Source organism: Neofelis nebulosa, chromosome 10 (genome assembly GCF_028018385.1).
Source record: "Neofelis nebulosa isolate mNeoNeb1 chromosome 10, mNeoNeb1.pri, whole genome shotgun sequence".
NCBI classification, from domain to species: Eukaryota; Metazoa; Chordata; class Mammalia; order Carnivora; family Felidae; genus Neofelis; species Neofelis nebulosa.
In genome coordinates, this window is record NC_080791.1 from 3,899,191 (window position 1) to 3,917,611 (window position 18,421).

The window sequence follows — 18,421 nt, forward strand, 5'->3', positions numbered from 1 at the left end:
ATGAGTAGATTTTGATGGAACATATTCTGCATCAATTATTGTAAGTGCATGAGAGCCTGCAGCACAGCATTAAGTGACCCTTGGTGATTGGAAAGGGGACAAACTGCTAGTTTAAATGTTCCGTGCAGTTTATTTTTTGTAAGTATGGAGATTAAATTCTGTCATTGAGGGGCTTTTCTCGTTTTTTTTCTCCCACGTGGGGAGGGGGAAAGGGCAAATTGAAGCAGGCTCAGAATGTAGGGAAAGAGCTTCAAATATCGGTACATCACACTGAGACTGTTACCTATTCTGTTCCATGACTTAAGAGCAAAGTGTCCCTGGGGGCCCTTTGAGTGTTAAAATGTTGACCAAGAGGGGAGACCTCCAATTGGAGGGCAGCAAACTCAACACCTAGCAACGGGCCAAGTCCCTAGGACACCTTTGTGTTCTCAATAAACTTTAAATTTTGTGTCTAGGGGGATTAAAGAGGAGGGGATGAATCCGGATTTGAGGGCAGAGTAAACTGCGGAAGCGGGAGGCACATGGGGAATTGGAGGCAAGGAGAAAATGTCTGGAGCAGGAAGTCTGGACCCAGGGTTAGGCAGAGGGCGCCACAGGGCCTCGGAAGTTCAGCCTGCGGCTGGCCTTATGTAGTCCTGTGGGACAGGGACAGCACTGGCTTTTCAAGGGTTGGGTTTCCAAGGGGGAACTCTGCTTCCACCTGGATAGTAGGCCAGAAGAGGGGCCCGGGAGCCGAGGTCATTAGTAAACCATAGACCACCACACAGGAAACAGAAGCCAGAGAGATGATGGGAAATGGCCCTGTGCAGAATGAAGAAAGATTACCGGGATTGGAAGTGAGCGATCTGTCCAGTGTGAACATTTAACGTGTCTTTTCAGGGTACCATGTGGTCTCTCGGGCTTTGGACCCCTTCACTAGCTTCCCCCAAGCATTTGGGCTGAGGAGGCCTGCTCTGGGAAGCTGTGTCCTCGTGTCCAGTGAAGCAGGGGTGGCCACGTACTTGGTCCTGTACATGCAGCTTCTGCTGTTGTCATTTGTGGCTTGTGGACCTCTGGTCTGTTCTCTCTTAGCTCACTTAGGGCCCGCACGTCTCTCAGCAGCCTGTGACGCATCCGAGGTCACAGGCTGTATTCGGGTGTTGTAGACTGGGGTGTCCTCCTTGAGGAACAGGCGGGTCATGTTCTCCCAGCTACAGAGGCCCCTTCTCACATGCCCCTTCCCACCCCAGTCCCCCAAACTTCCACCGCCACACTCTGTACTCCTGACACTCATCAGGGCCACTTGGGGCCATCAGGGCCGGGGGTGGCAAGAAGATGAGAACCTTAGCATCCACCTTTATCTACTGCTTTTATTTCCAGGAACAATAACTACACACAGAATGCGTTCTTTTCTGAGATACATTTTAATAAATTAATAATGATTTTGTAGACTTGAAATGGGTTACTGCATGTTAACACGGTTCACATGGACCTGAAGCAAAACTTCTGATTTTATTTCACATAGCATACAGCAAAGCCCACATTCCACTACAAGGCAAAGGAAGAAAATTACTTGTGTGTGCCAGTCCGGTATTCCGGTAGCTTGGAGCACTACCTCCCCAAGGGGGAAGGTCTCTGAAACTGTTATGCTTTAACGGGGGACACAGAGGGTTGCAGGTCTCCTAAGGAAATTTGCAGTCACTGTCTTATCTATTATTACCTTTGAAAGGAAACACAGAATTAGACATTATAATTAAAATTCACTGAGAACAAGTAATCCCTATGCACTAAAAAATTATGTGGAAAAATGACTTTGAATCTATAATTTTACTTTCAAGAACCAACTACCCACGTATTATGCAACTGTACATGTTCTCCGTAGCTGGGCAGGGCGCTGTGTAACGCAGTCTGACTCTCCACAAGGCCTTCATTCTTACTTTTCTAAATACCAACAAAAACTGCCGTGGTAGAAATTATCTAACCCAATTTTTTCAGACTTTGAACATGAGAAAGATATCAAATATTACAAAAAGAATTAACATATACATTAATAAATAACTAAAGTACAACGTGATCATGTAAAATCCTAAAATAATTTTCTTTGTACATGAAAATAAGTTACAAAATGTACAGTTATAAGGGACCCACTCAGTAACAATTGTAGCAAATGTATTTTGCTTCATATATTGACTCAACAGAATGTCCATTTACTGGATGTCTTACTTATATGCAGATACTGTGCTAATTGCCAGGTCCAGAAATGACGAATATATGTCCCTATTCCTAAGAACTTCCAACTAAATGAGGAAGACAGGCATGTAAAGAAATACTTACGCCACAGCGTGATACTCCGAGAACTGTACTCTTGAGTTATCCCGGCAACCTTGTTACCCTTGGAACCCACAGTATAATTTGTTGAGCCGCTGGACAGCTATGGCAGGGAATGTTGTCAAGGTGAATGGGATGAATCATGCTACCTGATTCATACATAGCATTATCGAACAATGGCATCGTCTCATGGAAGTACCATGCGCTCTATCCAGTTGGGCCAACAGCATCGGTGAAGCGCCAGACTCTTACCATAGGCTGCTCCTTATTACTTTGTGAGCCAATGGTCTTCCCAGTAACCACCAAGGATGTGACTGCTCTGATTTCTAATTTTTCCATACTTTTTAAGGTCTTTATCAGAAGTGTCTTTGAGAGTCTGAAGACCCTATCTACTGACAAATGATTGAAAGACTTGTTAAAATTTGGCTTTAGAATTCCTTTCGTAGAAAATTTGTGTTTGTGATAATGTTGATGGGTTAGGGGTGGGGGTAAAAGAAGAGAGACCCAGCAAGCCTCCAGCTCATATTTAGATGTTTAAGAACTAGAGAGCTGGTTAAGGGAATAAATAATGCCAGAATTATCAAGAGATTCGGCAATGCTGGTCAGGCTCAACCCACCAACAAGGCGAGAGCTGCCAATAGATTTTCTGAGGCAACTGTACACAAAAAAGGCTTGTAACCCCGGCCATTGTGGCAGGTTTTAAGGTGTTAATAAGCATTTGAACAAGAAGGAAAATGAGGCCTTGATTTTAGAGGAAGGGGAGACCCACTACTATTTGAAATACTTGTGGAGACAGCTCCCTAGGACCAAGGGCTGGAAGTTAGTACGGGGAGGCAACAGCATTTTGAATATCAAAGAGAACTTTCTAACAGAACTTTTCAAACATGAAGGCATTGAGCTCTTTCTTCCTGAAAGAACTGAACTAGAAATTGGAAAAGAAAATCGTCAGGGTGCTTTGGAATTTAGGGGGGCTTCTCTACCAGGCCAGAAGCTGTATCAGATTCCAAGGTGACTTTCAAGTTTGAATAGGAGTCTAGGAGTTAGAAGAGTTATCTTTTGCTAAGTGTGTAAGAGTATCATCCCGTGAGCATATTCCCTATTCAGATATTAAATCTGATGAAGCATCATAGTGCCATCAAATAGAACTGACTTACAAACACATGTAGGTTTTTAAGATATAAAGAAACTTTTTAAATCACATAATCTTTAACTAGAATCAGTACATTTAACTATATAGCAACATGTGCAGCAAAATCACAAATTCAGGAGAAAATTTTAGGTACTGATCTTTCAGTTTCTATTCTCTGTGAAACAAATGTGCACCATTGGTAGGCGGAAGGAAAAATCCCTATTACCAGTGCACTGTAAATGTCAGCACCGTTTACAGACTTTTTCCTGAGTAATTAAAAAAAAGGAACAAAGAGCAAATTCCCTCCAACAAGAATGCTCCTGAAATGATGCAGTTTAAAACTCAAGTCCTGTAGAAACTGAGTACGCAGGACCAGTGGAATCAAGTTACTTAGAATGCCCAGATGCTAAATAAATTGGAGGAGGAAGTCATGGGTCCTAGGTCAGAAAACTGTTGAGCCAAAATGTGTAAATAGAGCGTAGAAATCTTTGGTTGTGCACTCCTGTATAGGAGTTAATTGGGCTGACCTTGTGCCACATGCCATGTTCCACTAGTCTTCGTGTAAATATGGCTTTGTGGAGTAAAGTTGCTTCTTACGTTGGATGGAAACCTGCTTCCCTGTAAATTCGACACTTTTTGTTTCTTCAGTGCCCTCCAGAGCTGCCCACTGGAAGACGGTCTTAGTTTCAATTCTAAATATAAAAGAGTTTCCAAATACTGGATTCGATCACACTGAAAATGAGGACTTAAAAGTAACACTACATGTTCAGCAGTATATTTAATCATTGCATTTATTGCTTCCAAATCTCACACTGTAAATAGATGCTTTTCTCCATACTTGGATTTTTTGACCATACACCTTGAGTTAGGTACACTCCACACATTCTCAACTGCTCTTGGTATCTGGGAAAAACAGAATCGTGTTGCAGGATGTGGTCACTCTCAAATAAGTTTCTAGCCCTCAAGGGTAGCATGTAGTGAATACAGCTGTGATAGAGTCCTCTTTCCCACCCAGAACCAGAGCTGTTACGGGAATGGAGTTACTTGTGATTATGCAAGTATTCTTCATACTTCACAGTCTCACAGGCAACAGGTGAACAAAAGGTGCTCCACATTTTAAATCAAGTTTGCAGATCACAAGTGTCCATTGACTTTGAAATGATCTCATATAAATGCTGAATTTAATTTTTTATATATAATAATGCCATATAACTACCTTCAGTTGTAGAAGAGGTTACAATATTAGATATTTTTTTTTGCATGCATAATCCAAGTGTAGTGGAGCAAACCAAATGATAAAGGATTTAGAAATGTTTAACAGAATTTTTCCACAAGAATGAAAGCAATTTGGATAATGAGCACAATTACTTTGTCTCTTACAATGCAACACTGGCTGAAGGATGATAATGAAAGGACAGCAGACTTTAAAGAAGAAAAAGGGACTCAGGGAAGAGGCCATAGATAAAGGGATGTTATTTCCTCTCACCTAAGCTTACAGACAGGAAAAACAGCTCTTTCTGGGGGTACTGAGAATGAACTTGAGAGATCACTGAGACTTGCCTGTCAGAGGTCCGGAACGGAGGGTGAGGCCAGAATGACAGACATGGTTCTCGGACAGTGAAGCCAGGGATTGGCAGGGTCAGAAGGTGTGACCAGGCCGGTCATTGACCGGGTGTGCCGTGCCTGTGGTTGGGTTCCTTGAGGATTTGGAACACAGAGAACCATTTCTCAGTACGGCAGATAGATCAAATGAAAGCGCTGTCTCTACAGAAGACGCAAAATTAGAGTGAACAAGATCAGTGACTAGTGGAGCCAAGCCCAGCACAGACCGCGACAGCACCAAGGATCAAGAACAGGAAATAAAGGAAGAGTCTGGGGTTTTGTGACTAGACAGAGTACTTTTCCCTGGTGTAAAGGGATGGCAATAAGAAGAAAATGATTAGCAAGTAAACTGCAGCAATTGTAGAAAAAAGGCAGAAAGCCTGTGTGTTAGGGAGTATATTAAATGCAGAGGGAGCTAGGCCTGACAACAAGGATATTTCTAGAAACATTACCATACATCAATGGCCAATGAGAAGATTGGTGGACATCAGGATGACAGAATAATGAAACAAGATCAGCAAGGGATTCTATTTCCCTTTAGTTTTTCCTTTCTGGAAAGGATGAACATTTCCTAGAGTCAATAATGAAAACAATTATTTATTTTAAACATACTTTGATTATTTATATATGCTTAAATCAGCAGTTCAGTCAATCCACGTATAGGTCATCCACTGTGGTATGGTCTTTCTTAAATAATTGGTTTCCAAAGCCACAAATAGACCACACAAAACTGGTCATTGAATTTTCTGTTTTTCTTACACACACACACACACACACACACACACACACACACACACACACACACGGCAGAGCCAACTTAGGTAGGAAGGAAGACCACCAATTTGACAGAATGCTTCTCAGGCAACTGTCATCTGATTAGGGATAGTCTCTGATTTTGGAATTGCAGGGAAATGTAGTCTAATATCCTGTTCTATTCTGAAAAAAACATTTGAAGCTTATACAATAAATTTATATGGCATAATAAAAGGACCTTCATTTAGGTATATTTCCACTTTGAAAACCTAATATGGTTACATCTTTTAAACTTAGGAAAGAAACATACTCCTTTTGCAACGCAAACTTGTCACACCTGAGAGCAAGGATGATTGCTACTCTTTCTTTACTGGGGTTAAAGGTGATTAAACATCTTAACGGATACGGGTTGCGAATGCGATCAATACAAAAACCTAGTGAGTTTTTTAAATTTAGAAAATAATCCACTATGAATATCTTATGAAAATAGTAAACCCACACGGTGCTTTATAGTTGGGATATATCACCAAGGAAAACTGATACGGTACTAACTGAAGCACAGAAATTTCTTACTACAGATCAAATTTGGATATTTACAAATTTAAGAAATGCAACAAAATGATACACTTATCTAGGGATCAGATTTGCTACGTCCTCAATTATGCTGGAATGTGGCAAGGATACATAAAATGTTTGTTAGGACTACAATCCCAGAATCCCAAAACTTCACCCAGTGGGTTACGTGTAAAGATAGACTGAGAGCGGGTGTAACTTACAAGTAATCATTAAATCAAGAATGTTCATTTACTGAGCTTCAGCCAGAAAATAAGTAAGATATGCTGCCACCAGAAATCGAAACCAACCAGCACAGAGGACTACCAGAACCAGCAATTTTAAAAGCATTCCAGTAATTGCCAATGGCATTATGGCATTATGGCATTATAACATGGTACATTATGCTCCTAATGAAGAGTTGAATCGTAAAAAATGTCAAGCCATGTTTAGCGCAAGTTTAGAAGGCTGGGAAATACACTGCATTTTAGAAAAATTTCTGACCAAAAAAAATGATGATGAAAAAAGGAAGAGGGGCTTAAAAGAAGCTAAGCAGTGATCAGAAAGGACGGGAATTCAGTAACTCTTACACCTGTAGTAACAAGGTAGGCTTCTCACCTCTTTCTAACTTAATTTTCACTTCATATAATATAGTGTGCAAACAATTCACTTTCACTACCTACAGAGATTTTTTTCCCCTCTAAATAGTACAAATCTGTGAACACTGATTTGTTCTTACTAGTCTTTCACGGATAAATTACTCTCAAAATGAAGACATCGATGCCTATGAGTCTTATTTACATATGAAAATACTAAGTATTCTGGATTCTCCAGGATTAAATTATATTCGATATAATTTTTTGGTAAATGTATCTTGTATTTAAGTTTCCAGCAACCGCTAAGTCATATATGCTATACATTCATAGTAATTCTCTAGCAGAAGGTACATTTTATTTTACTAAGAGGTAAAGACCTTTTTACCAGCTATTAAGCTTAACAGATTTATGGTAGGCTTCTAGAACTGGGATAGTTTTAGGATGTCTAAGCACATACGCCTTTCAGAAATGATTAGAAAACCATGGGTCTCTGTATTTATTAAACTGAATCACCTGGCAGTAAAATTCCGTTAAGGCTCGTGGCATGGGTGAGACTTCCTCCCACTCAGATCTGCCACTATGGTAGACTTGTACTTCATCTGTGATCTCATCTGGGGCGTAATCGCCACCCAAGATATAAATTTTGTCTTCAATTCCAACTGCGCCTGCATTAAAGCCTGCACATTCAAAAGAGCCTTCACCCTTCCAGACACAAGTATCTGGACAAAAACTATAAACTTTATAGGTGGAAAGGTCACATATGTACAGTGTGCAGTTTACTGGGACAGCTTTGATTAGTGTCGCATGAAAAAACTGCCCAAACTCTGCTACGAGTTCAGACCACTGATCGGTGGTCACGTTGTATTTGAAAAAGCAATCAAGTGACGGGTTAAAGGCATCTGTAATCTCTACCTCTGACCCAAGAACATAAATGACATTTTGGCAGGTGCTCGCTTCAGGGTAGTATATGCCCCTGGGTAACGGGCTGACAGACATCCATTCCTTAGAAAGAGGGTCGTAAGACTCGACATCTAAGAGGCTTTTAATGTCCTGAGACCCTTTCGTCTTTCCACCTATGACAAATAATCTGTTGAGAGCCAGAACTGATGTATGCATGGTTCTTGGTGTCTTCATAGCTGATACCAGGAAGAAATCGTTCTTCACTGGACAGTAGCACCAGGTTTGGTCAGTCGCATCATGATAGGACTCTGCGATATGAAGCCGAACCGTTCTACAGCACGGCCCCTTGCAGCCGCCCGTCAGGAATATCTTCTCTCCGTAACTAGACAGACTAGACCCTGGCAAGTCAATCAGGTGTGACTGTGGCAGCACTTTCCACGAGTCACTGTTTATATTGTAGCAAAAGGTATATTGGTCTCCACCGTTTTCCTCAGTTTTGTGAACAAATATGTATTTTTCAGTTGTGGATGGTCGAGCATCAGGGAAGAGTCCACCAGAACCTTGCACACACTTAACAGCATCCATGATTATGTCAAAACAGTTTGTGCTTTTGAGTAAACACTCTTCGTTGAGCAGACAGTTTTGAAGGGTCTCCTCGGATAACTGATGTAATCTAACTTTTTTAATCAAATAAGGCAGATGCTTTTGCCTTGATTCTAAGTTGTGTTTGGTCCAGCTAAGGACCACTTTCAGTACAGTCTCTTCTTCAGGGACATTCAGTTCATCGGATTCCAGACATTTCTGCAGTACTCCAAAGTTCATCTCTAGGAAATCACTGGATTTAAACAGTAAGGAAAAGTGGTGCTGTACAAAGTACAGCGCGTGGTCAAACAAGCGGGGAGAGCCGTAGCTGTCTGACAGCGATAATAACTGTAAACAATTGACAAGGTTAATACTCTTTATTAAGAAGTCACTGCAAGCTTTGGCTAGGAAGGAAACTTGAAGAAATGATGACAACTGGAAGAACATTTCCACGTTATCATCCGTTATCTTGGTTTTCCCAGTGTAGGCATAGTCAAGAAACGCTTTTACTGCTTTGGAGGGCAGATTAGTGATGGTGACGCTCCCGCCGTCTCGCTCTTTCATGTTGACTTCAAACATGGCCCTGCAGAAAGAAAGAGAACACAGGAGACAAGGAAAACAGGAGTACGTGATTCCGCGGTACTTTTCAAGGTTTCCTTAAAGACGTGTCCTTTACCCTCAGGTTGACAGAACGTTTCACAAGTCGCAGGCTTATAGTTATGCGCTATATTTTCAAACCATCTTCATAAATTATTTGAATACCTACAACAGTCACACACCATATCATTTATCTTTAAAACCCACGGACCACGTAGCTACCACATTGCAGAAGACATACATTATAGCTGCGGTACAGCATTGACTCCAAAGAAGGCTATATATAAAAAGATTCATATTTTGTAAGCCAATTTCAATGCTATTACATATCATTCATAAAATTAGGGTAAGGTCTCTCTGATGGCTGAATTTCTCTTTTTATGAGTTAATTAGTATCAGCTCTGCAGCTGATAAGTACAGATATTTAAAATAGATAGTGCTTCTGGGTTTAGGATTTAAAAGCATCTTTCAAATGAATTTTCAGTTTGGCAGCAGTGACACATGTGGAAGATGGGATACAGTGAGGTATCAGATGTCTCTAACGAGTCTGCCTGTGTGGAAAATCCACCAAACATGTCTAAAGAGACACGTTTTATACAGCACTTTAGGGAGAAAAGGGAATGTGATGTCATAAAGCTAAATGCCAAACCAAAAGGCTCAAAGTAAGTTTGTGAAGAAATAACCACTGAGAGATGGAGGGGGGGGTCCTCAGATTTGAATAATCAGACCAGCCCAAGAGTTCTTCTGAGCTGTAATTTTTCCCCACCTGGCAGAGGTGATAGAGTCTGAGGAAGTGGGAACTTTAGGGACTCAGTTTAAGCTAAAATATAAATTATGTGGAAATGGTTGGGCAGGAGACTACGACGTATGTATTTTACTATTGGTTTTGGTAAGACCAATCTGGCCACCCATTCCTATGTTAGTTAACATCATATCCAGAATCATTCACTTTTACACAGACTCGCTATGGCGGTTGTTGGTAGCACAGTGAGTGGAGGTCGAGATTCAAGAGAAAGAGCTACGACAGAGAAGCAAGGACTTCCAGTAGTTGGACATTCAGTAGGAGTGGAGATTGACTGGTTTGGGTTCTGGTATAATACTGGTTTGTGTCTGCACCGAATTGTCCAGGATACCTCCGTGAGCAGTGCTCCTCGGTGCTCAAGTACTCTGGGGGGAATACAATTTAGTTTTTTGGCTTTTTTAAAATGCTTATTTATTTTGAGAGAGAAAGAAAGCACAAGCAGGCTCCGCGTTGTCGGCGCAAAGCCCGATGCGGGGCTTGAACTCATGAGCTGTGCGATCATGACCTGAGCCAAAACCAAGAGCCAGACACTTAACTGACTGAGCCCCCCAGGTGCCCCTAAACCAAATTAGTTTTTAGAGTCCACTCTAGAGGGTAATGAAAGCTGTTTAAGAAGCACTAGTATTATCCAAATGAAAAATCTGAGGAGACTTCCAAATATGGAACACCCCTTAGGAAAAGGAAGGACAACAAAACACCTTCCCACTGGACTGTTCTAATACACAAAAAAATACGGTTACAAAAACTATACACATTATACACTATTTCAATAACGTAGATCAAGTCAGAAATGTTAAACTGTGATAATTACATTGACTTATGAGGACACGGATAATCAGGTTAGGGTAATACTGAGAGCCTGGCCTCTAGAATCTGGCTGCCTGGGTGGGTATCTGGCCTATGTCACTAATTAGCTGTGTGACCTCGGTTGGCGGGGGGGGGGGGGGGGGTGCACTTCTTAACTGTGCTGCAAATTCTTCATCTGAAAATGGGTACACATATATCTACTTTGCTGAGTTGAGGAGGAATGAGTTAATCAATGCAAAGTATTAGCTATTATTATCATTTTTAGAAAATATTTCCTATCAGATCCTGTGTATTTTCTTTGAGAAGACATATGTAAGATCATCTTTCCATACTTCATCAGCTTGAAAGTTTCCAGTTATCATCGATCTTGAATTTACCATAATCATAAAGTGGCTGTACAGTATGTGTGATTCTTTTTCAGTCTTCTCTCCATGACTTTACATCTCATTCAAAAACTTTAATTTTCCAAAATCATTATAAAGTGATATATCATGCATTATGCACTTTCCTGCTATTTCATATTTTTCCTCCCAGTATCCAGTAAATTTGATCATAACACAAATATTATGAATTAGTGGCCTTATCATATGAGGATGTAAATTATAGAATTTCAGTCTAAATTTGCAAATAGTTTTATATGAACTTTAGTAAACTCACAGTAAATTTAGTATTCCTTTAAATTAGTATTCCTTTAGTAAAATGCTATATATAATAAATATAATACTATATATAATATATCTAATCTAGGTCATTATAAAACTGCCATTTGTGCTACTTCAAAGCAGGGAGAAAAATTTTAAAATATATTGTTCTGTTTTCACAGCAGTTTTTTTTTTTTTTAATTTAAAGTAGATCCATAAAAGCTAGGAGTACCTGAAAATATTGTGGCCAAAAATTAGGTGCAGATACATTTAATTAATAAATAATTTCTGGGGCACCTGGGTGGCTTAGTCGGTTGAGTGTCCGACTTTGGCTCAGGTCATGATTTCACGGTTCGTGGGTTCAAGCCCCGTGTAGGGCTCTATGCTGACAGCTCAGAGCCTGGAGCCTGCTTCATTCTGTGTCTCCCTCTCTCTCTGCCCCTAAGCCACTCGCATTCTGTCTCTGTCTCTCAAAAATAAATAAACATTAAAAAAAAATTATTTCTCCATGAAGAGTAGAGGACTTCCAATTGAAATGCTTACATAAACTTATTTTGTTAACAAGAAAACACTGTAGGGAAATCAACTTGTGTGTTTACCAGAGTTTTTCCATTTTTGCTAGGTTTGGAAACAGTAATAATAATAATAATAATAATAATAATAATAATAGGTTGAATATAGTGGGCACGGTCCTAATCATTACATATACATTATTTAAGTCTCATCATGACTCTGTGAATTAGATTCTGTTTTTATGGTCTTAATTTTTACAAATCAGGAACCTGAAGCCTGAAGAGATTAAGTCACTTGCCTAAGGTCATGTCTGGTAAGTGGCAGAGCCAGGATTTAGATTGAGGGCATGTGTATTAAGAGGCCAAGTACTTAATCCCTATACCATCACTTCTCATGACGAGGTGGCAGGATGGGGAGGGAGCAGAATGGAGCTACCAGGAAGAAGACCTGTGGAATACAAGAGAGGTGGGACACTGGTGGCACCAGGGTGTGGCAGAACATAGGGACATCGAGGGCTCCAGTGGGACTGGGAGAACAGCTGAGGTTACAGGGTCAGAAGCAGACTCCAGTTAGGCCAGAGGCGCTTCCCCAGTGAGCCAGGTGCGGCCCTGGGCCACTGCTCCCACCTCCGGCAGGGGACCCCCCAGGGGCAGGGGAGTATCAGTACACTTTTAGAGGATTCGCTCCAGAGCAGTAGGGGTGAGGTCTAATCAGATGCTGGCAGTAAAACAGGAGTTAAAGTAAGGATTAGTGTATTTACATCTTAAATCTTACTATGTTTTTACCAATTTTATTTACTAGAGATTTAAGGCCTGCTTACTTTGAATACAAATTACTTCCAAAACCGAATATAATGCAAATACCACAACTGGGATGAAGTTTATGGCAGTATGACTGGAGGGCTGGAGGCCAGGATGTCACCAAGAGAGGTCTGTGTGTGACCAAGAGGCCTCGCGGGATGGTATGACCGTGAAACAGCTGCCACCGTAGCAAGGTCATGCATCCAACACTTAACCTTGCAGACTCCACAACCACTGTCACCACAGTGGAATCGTACAGGCTCATGACTAGGACATTCTGTTCAGAACCAAATTCTATTCAGAAGGTTGCCTAGAATCAGAAAAGTTGGGTATTCTCCAGAGATGCTTCTGGAGGTACTTTTCCCCTTTGTCAAACAAAGAGAGGAGAAACTTTGAAATATCTGTATGAGCCCCCCTCTCCCTGGAATAATCCTTGGATACAGTACATGACTAAAATCCGTTTTCCTCTCAGCCTCTTTGTTTTCTTTGAACTATACTTCCATATTTTATCCATCCTTTCCTCTTTTTCTAAATGGCACAGTGCAAGAATTCCCCCAAATAAAATGGACTCTGGATCAAAACAAGTTTCTTTTTTTTTTTTTTCCCCAGAACATTTCAAAGAACCAGTGTCCAATACAACATTGGGAAATGCTGATCTGGGAAGACATGAGTTTTTAAAAAAGGTAGTCTTAAATTTTTGTATTCAAAAATCATTAGTTAATCTAGGTTATAATTAGCTTTTTTTTTAAGAATTAAAAATTACCACTGCATGCTCCTGTAGGGGAGAAATTCAGCAGTTATGAAAAATAAGTGTAATAACACAAAATCTGAGTCATAGACGAGGTACAGTACCTGAAAAAGTCACTGCATGCTGCTAAGACACAACGATGACATGGGATTGTTTCATCTTTCATGATTATTTTGAAATCATAAAAGACATTTTGTTCTCTAAAATTCTGTAGTACACTTAAGATTTTCTGTCCATGATCTTCAGACACAAGGAAGTTGTTTTTCTTCTCAGATGGAAGTCCATTACATGAGTTGCGTTGGTTGAGATGATATGAATTATCCATAGCCAATTCCAATTGTTCTTAGAACTGGAAAGAAAAACAATCACTGATGTAGTAGAGTCCTGATGAAATTTCAGATCCAAAATTTGTTTAATGTCAATTACACAAAAATTCTAAGATCATAATAAACCTGATCTAAACATTTGTTTTCATGAATTTCTTTTGAACTTTTATAAATATTGAGCTCACTAGAAAATGAAAGACTATATTAAATTGAGGGATAAAGTTCAAGCCATATAATTGTGTCAAATAGCACCATTTATAATTTATATATATAGCTCATATAGGATCTCCCCACATGACTAGTTTTGTTACACATAAGAGGTACTATTTTATAGTAGCCATCACATGGGTATATACCCAACACATCCCTCTGCCCTCCCATCCCTTTTCTTCTGGTAGCATAGCTGATGTTAAAGTACCGATCTTGAAGCATAGCCTTCTGGGGTTCAACTTTCAAGACAGAAATAATTGAAAAAGATCAGTGTTACACTGTGTTAACTAGGGCCTTTAGAAAGGAACAAAAAGGCAAGCATTGATACATGTTGGCCTGTTTGGATACCTTTTCTTTTTGTTGTCTGATTGCTATGACTAGGACTTCCAGCACTATGTTGAATCAGAGCGGTGAGAGGGAACAACCTTGTCCTGTTCCTGACCTCAGAGGAAAAGCTCTTAGTTTTTCCCCATTGAGGATGATGTCAGTCAGCTGTGAGGTTTTCATAGATGGGTTTTATGTTGAGGTATGTTCCCTCTAACCCTATTTTGTTGAGGGGTTTTTATCAAGAATGGATGTTGAACTTCATCAAATGCTTTTTCTCCTTCTACTAAAATGATCCGATGGTTCTAATGCTTTCTTTTATTAATGTGGTGGGTCATGTTGATTGCTTTGTGAATATTGAACCACCCCAGCAGTCCAGGAATAAATTCCACTTGATTGTGGTGAATGATTTGTTTCAATGTATTGTTGGATTCCAGTTGCTAGTATTTTACTTAGAATTTTTGCATCCATGTTCATCAGGGATATTGACTATAGTTCCCTTTTTTAGTGGAATCTTTATCTGGTTTTGGTATCAGGGTGATGGTGGCCTAAAAAAATGAATTTGGAAGTTTTCCTTCCATTATATTTTTTGGGAAAGTTTAAGAATATTAACTCCTCTTTAAATGTTCGGTGGAATTCACCTGTGAAGCCATCTGGTCCTGGACTTATGTTTGTTGAGAGGTTTGTGATTTTGGACTCAATTTCCTTGCTGGTTATTGGTCTTTCAAATTTTCTATTTCCTCCTGTTTCAGTTTTGGTAGTTTCTATGTTTCTAGGTATTGACCCATTTCTTCTACATTGTCTAATTTGTTGGCTTACTGGTTTTTAGAATATTTTCTTATGATTGTATTTCCACGGTGTTGGTTGTTGTTTCTCCTTCATCATTTGTCATTTTATTTAGTTCTTTCTCTCTCTCTCTCTCTCTCTCTTTTTTAACCAAGTTGGCCTATTTGAAAGCAGGACAGAAAACAGTATAACTTCACTAAAAAAGGCCTTTTAAACATGCGATCAGAAATCTAAGAAAGTTGAAGGCCAGACAACTGTGACTTTGCCAAACTGCAGATTCAATTCTATGCAAACAAGTTCACCCACCAAAAAGCAAGTAAGTGGGAAACAGGTACTGTACCAGTTCAGAGAAACTTGTCTAGTAGCAAACTAGAAATGATCCCTGAGTCTTCAGAAAGGAAAAGAAGCCTGAAAACTAGGGAGCCAAAGAAATAGGGAACATTGATTCCCTTAGTATGTTTTTATCCCAGTTATCTAGTGCTTTGCAAATCATCCTAAACTTAGTGGCTTAAGACAACGGTTTATTGTATCTCATGGTTCTGTGGGTTTTGCTGGAGCTTCTTGCTCTGGGACTTTCATATACTTAGAGTCAGATGGGAGCTCTGGCTGAGGTCATCTGAAGGCCTGACTGGGCTACAGGTCCAACATGCTTCCTTCCTTCCCATTCTGGATGCTTCAAATGACATGGCTAGAACAGACGGTGTCTGTCTATGTGCACTCTGTCCATGTGGCCAGCCTATACTCCCTCATAGCATGGCAGTGTCACAGTGGCTGGGTTCTCCCAGAGAGAGCGTTTCAGGCCCGGGTGGGAGCTATATACCCAGTGGTCCTACAACATCAATTAAAGCTCTAGGACTGAGCCATCTACTGCTCTCTTGTCCAATATAGTAACCATGAGCCATGTATCACTATTTAAACGTAAATTACCTAAAATTAAATTAAAAATGTAGTTGCTGTAGCCATTATTTTAAGTAATCAGTAGCCATATGTAGTGATGGTTACTTTTACGTGTCAACACATCTGGGCCATGGGGTGTCCAGATATGTGGCTAAGTAGTGTTTGTGGGTGTGTCCGTGGGGGTGTTTCTGGAGATTAACATTTGAATTGGGAGAGTAAGTAAAGCAGGCTGCCCTGCCCTCCCCCCCCCACCCGGTAATGTGAATGGGACTCATCCAGTCCATCCCAGAATAGAACAAAAGGCCAAGAAGGAATTCTGTCTGTCTGCCTGGATGTCAAGGAGTTGGAGCTTCAGGCTTCTGCTCTGAACTGAGGCATGGATGGTAACGGTGCTGTCGACTCTCCTGCGCCTCCAGCTTGCGGGCCGCAGATCTTGGGATTTCTCCCACTCAGTGATCATGGAAACCAACTTCTTATAGCAGATCTGTCCGTCTGTGTCTCCACCTGGTTTCCCTCGAGAACTCCACCAACACTTGTGGCTGTTCTGTTGTATAGCAGAAATGCACAATGTTTTCCTTATCACGGAAGTTCAGTTGGATGGCTTCTGTAGTATATGAAGGAAGAACAGTGTGTGCACATGCATGAGAGAGCATGTGCGTGTACAAGTGGGGGAGCAATAGGATGGAATTGGCAGTATTATTGGAGAAGTAAGTTACCTGCAGTAATTCAGTGAGCAGTGTTCTAAAGTAGTTGTAAGTAGGGAGACATACTAAGTGTGGGTGTCAGGGAGGGAGAGAGATAATTAGAGGTTTGGGGTCAGTTCTGAAGAAAAGGCAGGCAGAAAACAGTTGTATTGGTCAGAGGTCTCTAGAGAAACAGAGCCAGTGAACCCACAGGTTACAAGCCTGTTGGTTTTGTGTAGACACACGTGCACACACATGCTGGTACTTGTGTGTCTATAAAAAATAAGGACTTGGCTCGCAAAATTATAGAGGTCCCAGGATCTGTGGGTGGCACGCTGGAGACCCAGGGCAGCTGGTGGTGTAAGCTCCAGTCTGAAAGCTGGGCAGCCTGGAGAGCTGGGAACAGCTGACTTTTTCAGTTTGAGTCCAAAGGCAGCAATGGTTGTCTCAACTCAGCACTCGGGTAAGGTTCGTCTTACTCAGCAATTTGTCCTATCCAGGTCTTCTACTGATTGGATGAGGCCCACCCTCATGAGGAAGGACAACCTGCTTCTCCCAGTCTGTCTGTCCAAGTGTTAACTTCATCTGGAAGCTCACTCAACAGAAACACCCACAATAATATCTGACCAAATGTCTGGGCACCCTATGGCCCCGTTAAGTTGATATAGTAATTAATCATCACAACACTACAAATCTTAACAATGTTAAAAATATCTGACCTTAGATGGAAAAGAACATATAACCCAAGTTAGAGTGGGGTGCACAGAGAACTGTGTAGGGCTGCCACCCCAGGAGTAATTCTTCACCTCGCAAGGCATGCCTCTTAAGCCACTTGTAAAACTCTGTTATTAAAATTATGGATATTTTTTCGTCCTTATCTAAGAACTATAAAGTCATCCATTTTCCCAGGGCTGCGATATAATGTGAGCAGTAGGATGAACAGGCTTCAGAATTGGAGAGATGAGCTCCGTGCTGCTTCAGCACTTGACTTGTGAAATATCTGAGGCCAGGAACTTCTGGTCTTTGATTCTCATTTTTTCCTTCTGTAAAATAGGGACAAACTGTACCTGTCAGTCGTTGTACTGTTGAGAAGAGTAAAGATAATACATACTTGAGCATTTAGTATATGCTAGATAAGTGGAATTTGGTACTTACTTTCTACCAAAAATTTAACACAACAGCCAAGGAAATCCCTTAATTGACATTAATCAGGAGGTTTACATTCCTCATGTGGTGGGGAGAAGAGTGAGAGAGGCAGCTTTCTAGTAATTGCTAAGCTGAAGAGAAGAGTTGAACACAAGTGCTGTCACTGTAAGAGTTTCTCTGAAGTGCCAGATCAGTGGACAGAAGACATAACCCTGCTTGAGACTTGAGCCAGCCTCTCCTACTGCCTCCGTGACACCGGAGGGAGAGGCCAAGGAGTGCGTCCACTACATAAAAGAGTACATGGGGCAGAGAAGCAGGCATGGTCTATATAAGAGAGACAGACGTGACTTAATGGTGTGCAGAGTCAAAGCATCTTCTCAGCCACACAGTGAGACCAAGGTGTATCTCCTGGTCTGTTTCTCACGTCTAGCAGTGGTCTGGTGCATCAGTGATCTATAACAGCAATGCAGGGTCTCTGCTCGTCCTGCCTCAGAGAACCACAGAATTAGTTGGGAGATGCAGTCCACATCGCCTAGACACCCCCTGGAACTGCTCTCAATTCTCCTCCATTTAAAGGTATGTATTTAAATCTCTCTGACAGAGGAAGTTAGATGCTGAAGATTGAAATACACATTCATCTGCTATAATCTTAGATTCTTCTTGGGTTGTAAAAGTTCTTTCAAAGTTTAGGATGATAGGTGTTGACAAGGCTGTGTGATC

At 40.9% G+C, this 18,421-nt stretch overlaps 1 protein-coding gene and 1 long non-coding RNA gene across 3 annotated transcripts in view; one reads left to right on the forward strand and one right to left on the reverse strand.

Annotated features, from left to right (window-relative positions):
* Positions 1 to 18,421, forward strand: part of LOC131486739 (uncharacterized) — a 44,070-nt gene that overhangs the window by 25,122 nt on the left and 527 nt on the right. For both annotated transcript variants that reach the window (XR_009249419.1, XR_009249420.1), the window contains exon 3: positions 17,056 to 18,277. This is a non-coding gene — a long non-coding RNA (uncharacterized LOC131486739). The remainder of the gene's footprint in view (positions 1 to 17,055; positions 18,278 to 18,421) is intronic.
* KBTBD3 (kelch repeat and BTB domain containing 3) overlaps positions 1,473 to 18,421 on the reverse strand; it is a 38,647-nt gene continuing 21,698 nt past the window's right edge. Inside the window, exons 2-3 of the mRNA XM_058686621.1 lie at positions 13,434 to 13,678; positions 1,473 to 9,004 (exon numbers count right to left, since the gene is read on the reverse strand). Of these exons, the coding sequence (XP_058542604.1) occupies positions 7,402 to 9,004; positions 13,434 to 13,654 (1,824 nt within the window). The 5' untranslated portion in view covers positions 13,655 to 13,678 and the 3' untranslated portion in view covers positions 1,473 to 7,401. The remainder of the gene's footprint in view (positions 9,005 to 13,433; positions 13,679 to 18,421) is intronic.